Raw genomic sequence first — 12884 nt, 5'->3', positions numbered from 1 at the left:
GTGAGGGACGGGGGCGTGGCTTGGCGCCCAGCTGCCCGCCCCCCCGCCCACTCCGCTGTGGTTTCTTCCCGTCTGAGGGACCCGACGGGACGGGGTAACGACGACGCCTTGTGTTGGCATGTGGGGCGGCCGCCGAATAGAGGCAGGTTGGAGAGTGTTTTTTCTTCTCCTGCGCTGAGGGCGGCGTTGGAGAAGAAGTAGAAGAGGCCGTTTGTTTGGAGGACTTAATTAAATCCGGGTTTTCTGTTCTCAGCATCTTGAAAAAATGCTCCACGGCAGGTAATGCCACTTCGAAGAGCTTTCAGGGCAAAGTCGCTGGTGGGTTCTCTCGCTTCAAGTGTTCCCCAAATCCGGGTGAAATAGCTGTATTAGGACAAGCGGAAAGTCACGAAACGGGGTGTGAGTTTTCCAGAGCCTTTCTACCAGGCCATCTCTAAGGTGGTAAAGCAGGGAGGGGAAATGCTGGCTGCAGTTCAAGCTGTGGAGGCATTGTCGAGGAAAGGAAGGAAGGGAGTTGGTTTTTGAGGCGGAGAGAGCCTCGGTAGTTGCAAAGTGTGGGCGGAATGGGGCTTAAAACGTACCTGTTAGAATAGATCGTACCTCTCTCTCTATTCACGTTGTAACGTGAGCTTTCTCCCCTCTGAAATGTCTGCCGTCAGCTTAATTGGTATGTAGGCATCTTTCCCTCTTTTGGTTCATCTGTGCGATGAGGAAGAAGTTTCAGAGCTCTCCAGTCAGCGCAGCAATGCAAACAGTTCTTTTGCAAACCACATTGTAAACTATAAATGTATTGGCTGTATTGAGGGCCCTCCTGTAAACTTGTATGTTGACGGTTGCTGCTTATATGGAAGATGTCTAAATTATATGTTTAGAAGTTATGACTGACCTACATTTTGAAAATTGGGGCGTGTCTTTCAAGTTTCTGATGGTGTTTCTGAGAAATTTACCCTGTGGGGTTTAGTTCCTCTTAACATGTAGTATGTCTTTGTAGTTGCAATCCCAAGTAATCTTCGTTGAATGTAGTGAGACTTATTTCTGAATGAACATGCATAGGCTTGTACTGTGCAGAATAGTAACTGATTATTAGCTGAGCTATCCTGATTGTCGCTGCTGTCAACGACTGATCCAGTTGTCTTTTGCCTTGAGGAGGTCTAGGGTAATAATAGCCTACCTTATTTCTAAAAGTATTTGTAAGCTTTTGCCTTTTAAAGTTCTATTTGATGCATTTCAAAGATCTTGAAGCAGTTACAGCTATTGTTAACTGTTCTTTTTTCCTTTACAGTGCGCAACTGGCAAAGTTTATCTTTCAAGTAATCGAGACAGGCAGATGAGAATATGAAGAGAAACAGGAAATCCAGTCTTGCCATTTCATTGCAGTCTCTGAGAAATTAAAAAAGGAATATGTGTTTACTTTGACTGTGAACAAAGTATCCTGTGGAGAAGCTGATCATGACACAACACTGAAGTGTGAAATGCCTGGGAAGATGGGTATCTTTGTACTTCTGACTTTGAGCTTAATCTTAAACTTGACACATGGGCATAGCTTATTCACATGTGAACCCATTACTATCCCAAGATGTTCTGGAATGGCCTACAATATGACATTTTTCCCCAATGTGATGGGGCACTATGATCAGCAAACTGCAGCTGCCAGAATGGGGGTGAGTTGTTCTTTCTCTACCGTACATGCTATAAATATTTTTTCTGTTATATGTACAAATGTGATTCTGTCAGTAAAAAGAATTCTAGGTAAGACATGTTCAATATTACACATTATGAGGAAAAACCTAGTGTTCTGAAACAAGACTTGAAATAGTTACCAAATGCCTAAAAATCATAAAGAGAGAGATGCAGGTACAAACATAACAGTATGGGCATGTGACCAGATTTTAGGGTCTATTCTTACATGGTTTGAGCCTGAAAATTTACAAAAGAGCTCCTACATCCTGTCTGAATAAATGTATAGAAGATCTTCTGTGTTACCTTTTTAAATCTTCAAAGTGTTTAGTCATCTGAGCTTCCTGACTGTTTATAGCAGGCGACCTTGTGCTGTATCCCCTCAGGCCACTGGCATCTGCATGCAGTTGGCATAAAAATTCATTGCTGCCCATAAAGTTCTAAAATATGAGATGCATCTCTTCCACAGATCTCCTAACTGTGTATAAAAGCATAGGTGTAGTAACTCCTCAAATAAGTTTTGTTCATTATGCTAAATGAAAGGAGTGTTAAGCTTCTCTGAAGTTTATTCTTGTCTCTAACATACTCCTTCAGTTACAGGTAGGTAGCCGTGTTGGTCTGCCATAGTCGAAACAAAATTTAAAAATTCCTTCCAGTAGCACCTTAGAGACCAACTAAGTTTGTTATTGGTATGAGCTTTTGTGTGCATGAAGAAATGTCTGTGCACACGAAAGCTCATACCAATAACAAACTTAGTTGGTCTCTAAGGTGCTACTGGAAGGAATTTTTTTATACTCCTTCAGACTAGACACTCACAATTGTCCATGGTGCAATTGACCAAACATGCCTGTGAATTAGGGATGTAATCTAATTTTTTAAAAAAGAAACTTAACCATGTGAGTTTGAGTCAATTAATCAATGAATTGTTAGAAGGTGCATAAATTTCCATGGGATTTTTTTCTAAAGAAAAAAGTACTTTCAAAATATGCATATTTTTCAGCAGGCTGTGTCTGAAGAAATTCTTTTTTCTGTCATGGAAGGCAATACCTTTTTTTAATAGTGGTGATTACTATGCACAATGCTTTCCAGTAATTGTAGTGAACATTAATTACAATTTTGAAGCAATGTAGGATGTCTTTTTCTTGATCTAAATATTTTTAATAGTTTGACTAAGTGCATCTGCCTGCTTGCTGATCCTTTCTCTCTAGGTGGTGCAGCTATAGAGTGTTGGTAATGGAAAAAGCAGACATCTCTCATGTGATCACCTGCACTCTCCCTCTGCATGGTACAGTGGTGAGGAATGAGCCCAATTGTCCTCACCATTCCACCAGCTTTGAGAGCATGAAGAGACAATAGGGTCAAGGATAGGGCAAGTGATAGTTGCCTCTGAATGCCCAATTATCCTCTCCCTCTAAAAGCCTATACCTGCTCGTGCGTTCTTCCTTTGGGTGCTGGAGCAGGAAGAATTAGGCCCAGCAAAGCAGCTGATGTTCTTTGGAGGAGCAGTCACCACTTCTGCTTACTGGGCAGTATTGCGGCAAAAATTGGACCCACACACCCTCCATCCACAGGGAGAGTGCTGTTTAGCGAGTGGTTGCTCCTTCCATGACTAGAGGTCTCTGCTGCACTGCCCAGAGAAATGGGTAAGCAAGTTGGCAGAGGCAACTTCTTGAGATTTCTTGCCAAGTGGTACCATGGGCCCAGTCCTCCCTATGTCAGTGTCTATACCATGAGCAAGAGAGGTAGTGGGAGCAGCTGCTGCTTTTCTTTGCTTGTGGATGGAGGTGTTGAGGGTGGTTTCTGTGGGCTTCCTGGCTAGGATGTTCTTCCTCCTTCCTGCGCTTCAGCCTCTGCTACAGAACAGGGGAAAGGAGAAGAGATTGCTGTTTAGTGTTTGCCCGTTTTAATATGTATGTGTTAGTGTTTATTTTAAATATTAACATTTATAATAAGTCTCCAAAAGCATTAAACTGTGAATCCCAGGTAGACTTTGGATATTTGGAATAAGAACACGAGTGAGGGGCACATTGGTATTTTCATCCTTCGCTTCCCCTCCGATTTCACCTGGAAGGAAGATGTGCATCCTTCAACCATCTGTACTGTTGAATCCTTATTCTGATTTCTGTCAGACACTTCTAGTTTTGGTGGTATATATTTTGGTGGTGTTTTCTCATATCTAAAGATTTCTAAGCACAAGCAAATATTTGTTTGTGACAGGAAAATTAAGGTACCTGTGCAATTAGAAATTGCACTGAAGCATTCCTTATTCTCTTGTAATATAACCGTGACAAGTCAGTGCATGTAGGAATGGAGAACAAAACTTGATTCACATTCAGTGTTCTAAAGGATATGTCTTCTAATGTTGCAGTTCTAAACACACTTTCTTGGAGCATATCCTATTGAAGCTAGAGGCACTTGCTTCCGAGTAAGCTTGCATGGGACTGTGCTGTAAAACAAGACTAAAACACTAATAAGTAGACAGATTTTAAGCTCTGTATATGAGCATCCATCAGCGCTAATGAACAAAGTGCTAAGTAAGGTAACATTAAGACAAAAACAAAACTCATGCTAGATGGAAGTCTAAACAGGCTGTGTAAGGAGCCTCAGTGTCATAGTAAAGTTTTATGAGTGATAAAAGTAAAATTCAGTGATGGAACTATTGGAAGAGAGTTTTAAACATTGAAACTTTGTAATGCTATTTTATACAACTATTGTGTACTTGCTTTTGGAATACTTTGTATGCTTTTGGTTGGAATTATTAGGGAGAGGATTTGAAAGCAGCAGCAAGTACAGCAATATAAAAATATAGTGTACCCACTTTAGAATACTTTGTGCAACTTTTGTGTAGTCCTACAAAAAGAACTTGAAAAGGTACAGAAAATGGTAACTGTAGTGAAAATGGCATGATGATGGTGACTCATCCTTTAAAAGTCTTCATGTCTTTAGCCATTGTCGTCATTCTCTGATTGTGAGGTTTTCCAGGGTATCCACCTGCCACTATTTGAGAAAACAACAAGAAGTCTTGTAACACCTTAAAGACCAACACATACAGAGAGAGCACATGACGAAAGCATGAAGAAAGGGAAAATTAAACAAGTAGAAGAGTTGATAGCTGAAATAATAGGTTTAAGCTGTTTTGATCCATAAAGATAATTCTCTGCACCATGCATTGCTACTGTGAAATTGCTATCCTGATAGTCCTCAAAAACTATTTCTATAATGCTTCTTGGTTTCAGGTAGGTTAACTTTGCATCATGCTTTCGGTCAGGCTAAATTGTCATGCATTTAAGCAGTCTTCAACCTCGGGCAGTTTTATATTGTAATAGCTCAGTGGCATCAGCATACTGGTGATGAAACTGCTTCATCCCAAATCAATGCAGTCCACTTTTAGTTGTGACTAATAGCTCAGTTATTGGCTCTGCTTTGCTCCTTCCTTTGACTGTTTGTTCCTGACTGGAATGTGTCCTTGAGCTCTGATAATGTTTCTTGCCTGCCTGAATAGAAGATAGAGAGGGGTATGTAGGAATTAGTATACTGTACAAATAAAATATTCATCGTCCATTGCTTTGCCCACTTTTGCCTGTGACCCCTGGAAGGTTTCCCAGAAGGGAATGCAGCCCTCCGACCAAAGCCAGCCTGCTCGTGAGGTGGGATGAAGTGCCCACTTCAGGTGGCAGAAGCACAAGAGGCAGTGTCTCGCCCACCCCACTGATTCCACCATCGCCAGAATACCCTCCCCTCTTGCCAGTGAGCGGGAGGCATTCCAGCATGTGGTGTTGCACCTTGTCTTCCCTATTTCTAGGCAGAGAAGCCAAGCAGCAACTCTTTGTGGAATTGCTCCGGCACTGGTGGGGGGTGCAGCGACAGAAGTGGTGAGAGGCTGTGGGGCGGTAGTGGAGCACACGGCAGCAATTCCCATTTTGCCTTAGGATGGTAATGAAATGGGAGGCGCTGCTCTTCTGACTGAAAGTTTCCTCATCCCTGTATTATAGCAGGATAAGCTGCTAGTGCAAGCAGCCTGTATGCTCACTTGATATGGAGGAAAAAATGACTTCTTGCACCTTTTGGGGGTGTTTTTCTGGATGAATCTGAGGATGCTTCTCAAGAAAAATAAAAAATTCTAAGCTTTTGTATTTGCGCAAGGAGGGGATAGCTCTTTTCACATGTATCCCATCAAATTGCAGTTTAGTATGCCATCTGATAATTAGATTGAAAATGGTTTAGATCTGAGTTCCTACTTGGAAGTCAGTGTTCAGAGCCGTGACCATGAGTATTATAAACTCTGAAACCACTACTAATGGTGCCTCATAACTCACACCCAAGTGACTCTCCTCAGTTACTCATAAATCTGTACTTAGCGGTTCTCTCTGACCAAATGAATTTCTAACTTAGTTGCAAGTAGGGAGAATTATAAATTATCACTTGAAGTTAAGGATTGATGTGCTATCCCATCAGTTTGCTAAGATAACTGCAAATGCATTTTAATGTATCAACTGAACATTGCTGTCTGCTTTACATAACTGAATCTTAACGATGGAGATGAATTTTTAAAAATTAGTTCTGGGTATGGAAAGTAGCTGATGGGCAGCCTTGTGTGAGTCGCATTTCTCAACAATAGTTCCCGGTCTGGGAATGAGATCTCCTGCTCGGATTTGTTGAGAAGGTGAAGATATTACGGATTTTAAATATATGTGCTATTCCAGGAAATCTTTGGTATACATTTTTTTATCAATATTTTATATAAGTTCCTTACCCAAAAAGAGAACCTAATAATTTTATTTTCCAGGAAAACAACAACTCCCTTTCAATTGTCAGTTCTAATACAAGCTGCTTTGAGATTATAAAGCTGCAATTCATGTCATGGACATAGTTTAATAGCCACAGTGGCAAATGAAGGCCTTGTTTTAAATCATAGATAAAAATGCAAACCAGATATGACCCAGCTAAAATCCTATGGCATACTGTTTTATTTCTTTAGTTCAGAAGTTGCCACCTCTGTGTTGAGAGATACTATTGGTAGATGTACAGGCGTACTTTTTCTTTCTGTATAAGGTTGGTGGGTGAGAGAAGGAACCAGTGGGGTTGGAAACTGCAACACTCTTGTCAAAATTCTAAATGTTCCCATGGCCCCTGTGTTCATTGTATGCATGGAGTTATCCCAACCTTGCAAGAAACTTGTTACTCTGCCCAAAGTCGCACTCTCTTCAGTCTGAGCGGGGATATGGACTCAGCTCTCCCTGGTCAAAGTCGAGTGCTCCAGCTGCTCTGGATCTTGAAACTTCTCTTGGGACATGGTCCATTAAATTTAAAATATAACTAGCGGTCTGTATGGGCTGTACTGTCACAGTTGCTTAACAAACAGCTTAATTAGGTAATGTGTTACATGCTTACTAGAAGGTTGAATTGCAAAACAGAATGATGAGTCCCCTTAAGTTGTAGAGGTTTGAAAAGCTAGCTTGGAAGTCAGGCTTCCTTTATGTGAAGTAATGCATATACATAGGTTAGAAAGGGATGATACATGTGATTGAGAGAAAAGCTATTTTTAAACATCATTCTTTCCTTTTGGAGAAAGTGAATGATGCTGCGCCTCCAGTTCACGCAAATGTGACTTGTCTTGCTGAATGTGTGTAGCTTCCAAGTCCAGTGTTTTAACTTTAATACATTAGACCAGGGGTTGCTAACGCTTTTGGGCCTCTGGGTGCAGGTAGACTTCTGAGAAAAGATTGTGGGCACCAGTCACACTTCATCTCACCCTTTGTAAGAATTGAAAGGTGCACTAGCTGCCTAGCCAAGAGATTATCCCCTCCTATCCATGCACATGCATGCAGCACAGACACACTTACATGCATACATATGTTTACACACATGTGATGCATCTGCGCACGCACACTCTCCCTCAGCCAAGCAGCTAGACTTGAAAAGGGTTAATTTCCCTCCAAGCCTAATTAAGGGTGAGTGTGATATTTCTGGAGAGTGCAGCTAGGGAGGGAAGTTCCAAGGCCACATTGTTCAGCTTTCTCGCCAGCTGCAGTTGACAGGAAGACCATCCCTCCTCCATGCCACAGCAATTGTAGCATAGGGAGCATTTTTTTATGGCTCACAGCTTTGAAGGGTTTTTCTCGCCTTGCTGTGGAACACCACTCATCACCCCTGCCAAAGCACTTAGGCTTGAAAAAACCTTCTATGGGCTACCAAAGATGGGGTTTTGAAGCCTAATTTCAGCAGGAGGGTGGGGATACTGCTGTTGCCAGATTGGGAGGTGTCAACGTCCTCTTATGGACACTAGGGGTGGCCTTGGTGGGTGCAGTGCCTGTGTGCACAACTTCCTAGTTGTAGTGGCTGATGTAAGTAGACTGACATATCTTATATTCCACCCAGAAGCCCATGCTGCTGTCTTGGATCCAGTAATTTTGCTGGTGACTCATTGGTATGGTTTGGTGCCCAGTTGCCAGACTGTAGTTTGGTAATGATGAGCACGCCATAGGCTTGCCTACTCCTATTCCTTCGCCCTTCCTAATTAGCTTTAATTGAGGTCAGTGTTACATCTAACTGGCATGATTGCATTACCACTAATCATAGTTGGCTTGTAACCAGAGACAAGGACTTGAGGTGCTGACCTAGAGAGGGTGAGAGCCAAAAGGGGAGGGGAAGAACGCTCCTGAATGTTCAGTTACAAAACTATGGTTTGACAATGAAACTTTAATGGACTCTAGCCTAAGGCAAGTAATTGCTTTGTCTGTCACTCATATGGCCTCCCTGGCATTTGATTGGAACCTTTCAACTGATTTCACTTGCATTAAACCCAGAGAAACACCTTCACAGTTCTAAGATCACAAGGCAGTTGCATCTGTGAATATGCAGTGTATAAATGTTGAAAGCTGCAATAATTACATCATCTTGATCCTGATAGTGTGGTGTAAATGTAGGGGATAATTTGCTGGTTTTAGCCAGGAGAAGTTTGGATTCAAATACATACATATACATGAGGCTCTTTGGGTGGTCTTGAGCATGTTTGTGGACTTAATTAGATAAACTTGGTTAGGTACAAACAGTGGCGTAGCGTGGGGGGTGCAGGGGGGCCGGTCGCACCGGGCGCAACATCTGGGGGTTAGGGTTAGGGGGCACAAATCCACGGGTTAGGGGGCGCAAATTACTTGCCTTGCCCCGGGTGCTGACAACCCACGCTACGCCACTGGGTACAAAACCAAATTTTCAGTAGCACCAAGGACTACTGGGGAAAAGAAAACCCATGGTTTCTTTCTGTTTCTTTGTCCTAAGGTAAGTGGGGTTCAGATTGGAACCTAAATTAAGTTATTGCAATGGTTATTGATTGCCTCAGGCCTTGCTGCTGAGGCAGTGTACAGTCTGCAGTGCAGTGTGGTTTAAACATTTATACCTGATAATACATGGATGCTCCCCCATCTTCCCCAAAATGAAGTTGGCTTCTCTGCATCCCATGATGAATTCTGTTATCAAGAAACCATTAAAAAAGTAGAAGTACCTATACTCTTCCATTCAGTCATGTACTTTTCTCCTGGAAGAAATTGGGAGCAGACCATAATCTACATATTCCCATTCTCTCCTCTTTCCTTCAGCGAGCAGTAATTTGAACACCAAATTTCCCCAGACCCTGAGAGACAAAACCCTCTTTAAATACTTAAGAAACAATTCTTAATTTCCTGTAGAGGAATGATCTCAGTTATTGTGCATTCCACCACCCTCTCCATGCTAACAATTCAGCTAGAAAATGTGTTTTCCTCTGCTCTTGTTGTTGATGGTTGTTGGGAAACGTGGACTTCCCACGTTTATGGAAAGTTTCCAGTTGGCCTATTTAATGTATATGAACAGTAAAGGGAAAATATGTCTATTTATGCATCTTCCAGATGGCCATTGAAGATAATAAGCAAAATAAAATTATTTCATGTAGGTAAGTATAGAACCTAGTACTTTGGAAAGCATCATCTGTCACTTTTAACAACTAGCAGAAGGAAATTACCGAATGCAAAGTGAGCAATAGGGCTCTGGATATTTAATTAAACATGTAACATGGTTACAAGAAACAAAATATGATGTGACTACTAGAGTATTCACAGTAGAAACCTGGAAATTATTACAGTGGCAGCAGCTACATTTCCTCATCCAACTGTTGCTGTCAGGTGTGGTTGTGTGTATATAAATACATATACACTTATTTCTCGTTATCTCCCCACCCCCAACATTTGATGCCTGCTAAAAATATTCTTGTTTAAACAAGCCTACACAGATGCTTAGAAAGTTGAAGTAATTTTAATCTGTTTTAGTATTTTAAGTTTTGTATGTGTTCAAGTAGGGTTGTATTTTTTTTCCTTGATTTTTTTTGTTTTATCTTGTAAACTACTTTGAGGGGTTTTTTTTACAGTCAAGCAGTGCATAAATTTTATGAAATAAATAAAATAAACAGATGAAGTCATTGAATTGAATTTTTGAATTGAATTTACTTTATTTTATTACGGTCACAGACCAGCATAAGCAAAACATTTAAATAAATAGCATAACATTGTGAGTCTAAGCGGATAATTGTTAAATAAATGGGAGCAAGAACCAAATGTAGATTAAAACATATACCGTATATAGAATATTTAATTAAGCATAAATAATGGATGAGTAAAATCTGATAATAAAAATTTAAAAGACCAGTTAAAACAGCTATATGGGGTGAGGCTTCAGAAGTGTGGATCTAACAATATGGGCCTTCAATTTAGGACTGAATTGTAGCATAGACCATCCTTCGACAAATATCTATCATGGCAGCGCAAAATCTGGTGATTGAATATGTGACTTCTGGGCTTTCGTCCTATAGTAATAGGGAGATGTTGTGTTGTTCTGAACACCCAGGGAACTTATATAAGATGGGTTGGATAAAACTAGTTCGAATGTTTACTTACCTGGCAGGGGAGACACCTTGATCATGATGAAGTCATTCTATGCGTACATTCCTTAAACAAAGAGTCTATATATGCCTATAGAATGAAACTCTCAAAAGCCTTTTGGTGCTGAATTTCTTGCTCTGTGGGCTTGCTTTTTTGGTCAAGTTTTTTATTATTTCATTTTATAATGCATATAGAGCAAAGAGAGCAATTATAACAGCAGATGAAAATTAAAAGATGAAAAACAAAACCATAAAATAGGCATGAGTACAGTTGCTCATCGGTTAAAATAACAAAGTCCAGGTAAAGGCTATCAGTGTTATCAGATTATCAAGTGTAGTTCTAGATTTGCCAAATCTTTATCATAGAGGTTTGTCTTGGAAATGATGGTTCTTATATGCTAAATCATATAAAAAGTGTCTGGAGGTTATAGTCCTTGTTGAAATCTCAAATTATGCATGGTTTTACCCCACTATACATATATTCCAGAGGTGAGTGGTACCAAGTGTCCAGTGTAAGGTTTTGGGCTGTTTTACATTGAGTTGAAATGACTGTTCTTGCTGCCAAGATCATATATAGGACCAATTCTTTTTGACAATATATTTACATTGGTTTCATAAAAAATATTCAGTAACATTAATTTTGGACAAGAAACAATAGTTTCTTTAGTAATGTTGATCATTTCTGTCAAAATTAAATTCCAGAAATCTTGCACAGTCTATGGGCTTCTAGCAGCTGCTGCAGTGGGCTTCTGTGGTTCTCCCTGGAGCCAACTGCTTCCTGATGTTTGAAAAAGTTTTATGTTGACTATGTTAAAGATAGATGGGAGTTGCATGAATCTAACTGGAAAGAAATGCAAGATGCAAATGTCCAAATGCAATGTTTTGTAGTCACATCTTTCAATTCGGTGCACACTCCAGTTTTTTTATATATACTTCCAAACTTACCTTTCCTCTGCTCAACAAGATGCTCTAGGAATCTGGCATTGCCTTGAAGACTGTGTTTCCCTATGCAGGGCAACAGCAGCAGTAGGAGAGATGGGGAAATGTGAAACATGGCTATTGGCAAAGGCAGATGAGAGAAGATGAGCTGGAGTGCCCTCAACCTCCATTTAAACACTTGTTCCACTTCTGAAATCTCATGATTTACTAATCTATTGTAACTCAAGTTCTGTAACAAGACCGTGTCAGTTTTACAAGAAAACTTTGTAGATGTGCTAATCAAAGTATCATTTTCCCTCTCCCAAAGGATTTCCTTCCTCTTCTGAATGTCCAGTGCTCACCAGATATTCATGCATTTCTTTGCAAAGCATTTGTGCCTGCCTGTTTGGATCAATCGCGTGTGATTCACCCATGCCGAAGTCTCTGTGAAAGAGTGTACTCTGACTGTAAACAAGTGATAAACACTTTTGGAATTAATTGGGATGAGGAACTTGAATGCAGCAGGTACAGTGTTTTTAATTCTCTTTATTTCCAATGGATTTTACTCTGGCCTAAGACAAAGTCCTAGTCCATACATTCATGCAATAAACTTCTCTTTGTTTGTTAAATAGCAGCCTGTGTGCTTCCTCCACACAGATGATCTTCTGTATAAACGGATGCTCTTTGTTGCAATCCATTTGTGTGATGACACCCATCACCCCGAATGCATGCAGTTCTTCCATTCCCTCCCTTTTTTTGAGGAGGGACAATTGTGAATTGGACTCCCCAGTAGTATTTGTGATGAGAAGAGTATGCCTGCTCTTTCAAGGTGAGCGGAGCACTGCCAGGTTTATGAGTATGCTTGGACCAAGTGTATATCTGATGAAGTGAATAAGCAAATTTGCTTTGCATATATATTTCAACCTAGACCGTTCAACTTTTCCGTTCTCTTCTGTACAAGCTCTTTAGTGCTTTGTATTCTTGCTCATCCATATAGGAAACAGAGGTCATTACAGGACTAGCATGCATGGTAGTTGGTAAACAGCAGTTGAGGTAAGGAAGACTGAAGAATTAGGAAAAACTCATACCTTGAGCCCCCATCTCCTCAAAGATGAAGCACTTTGGAAGGAGAACTTTATTGTTGCCTTTTCTTCTGCCATGGTCATAAAGCACATAATATGATATCACCTATAAAGGACAACATGTGCATTTGGAGGCCACTTTATTTTAAAAGCATTTATAAATAGCTTTAATACTTTAAAAAAAATCTATGTGTTATACAACATATAAAGCAAGTCATGTCTGAGTAGCTCAGTTGGTTAAAGCATGGTGCTGATAATGCCAAGGTTACAGGTCTGATCCCCTATGGGACAGCTGCATA

At 40.5% G+C, this 12884-nt stretch overlaps 1 protein-coding gene across 6 annotated transcripts in view; it reads left to right on the top strand.

Moving 5' to 3' along the window:
* The window catches only part of FZD6 (frizzled class receptor 6), a 31314-nt gene that overhangs the window by 123 nt on the left and 18307 nt on the right, over positions 1–12884 (top strand). For 4 of the 6 annotated variants that reach the window (XR_008331397.1, XR_008331396.1, XM_053395481.1 and 1 more), the window contains exons 2-3: positions 1283–1661; positions 11832–12028. Coding sequence is in view for 4 of the 6 variants with exons in the window: in XM_053395481.1 (XP_053251456.1) it covers positions 1473–1661; positions 11832–12028 (386 nt within the window). In the remaining 2 variants the exon portion in view is untranslated. Of the gene's footprint in view, positions 1–30; positions 147–235; positions 280–1282; positions 1662–11831; positions 12029–12884 lie in introns of those variants that run through there. The other 2 variants (XM_053395485.1, XM_053395482.1) reach the window with 2 other exon arrangements.

The sequence above is a fragment of the Podarcis raffonei genome, chromosome 7 (assembly GCF_027172205.1).
Source record: "Podarcis raffonei isolate rPodRaf1 chromosome 7, rPodRaf1.pri, whole genome shotgun sequence".
Lineage (NCBI taxonomy): Eukaryota > Metazoa > Chordata > Lepidosauria > Squamata > Lacertidae > Podarcis > Podarcis raffonei.
Note: the sequence above shows the minus strand (reverse complement) of the source record. Positions and strands in the feature narration are given on the sequence as shown.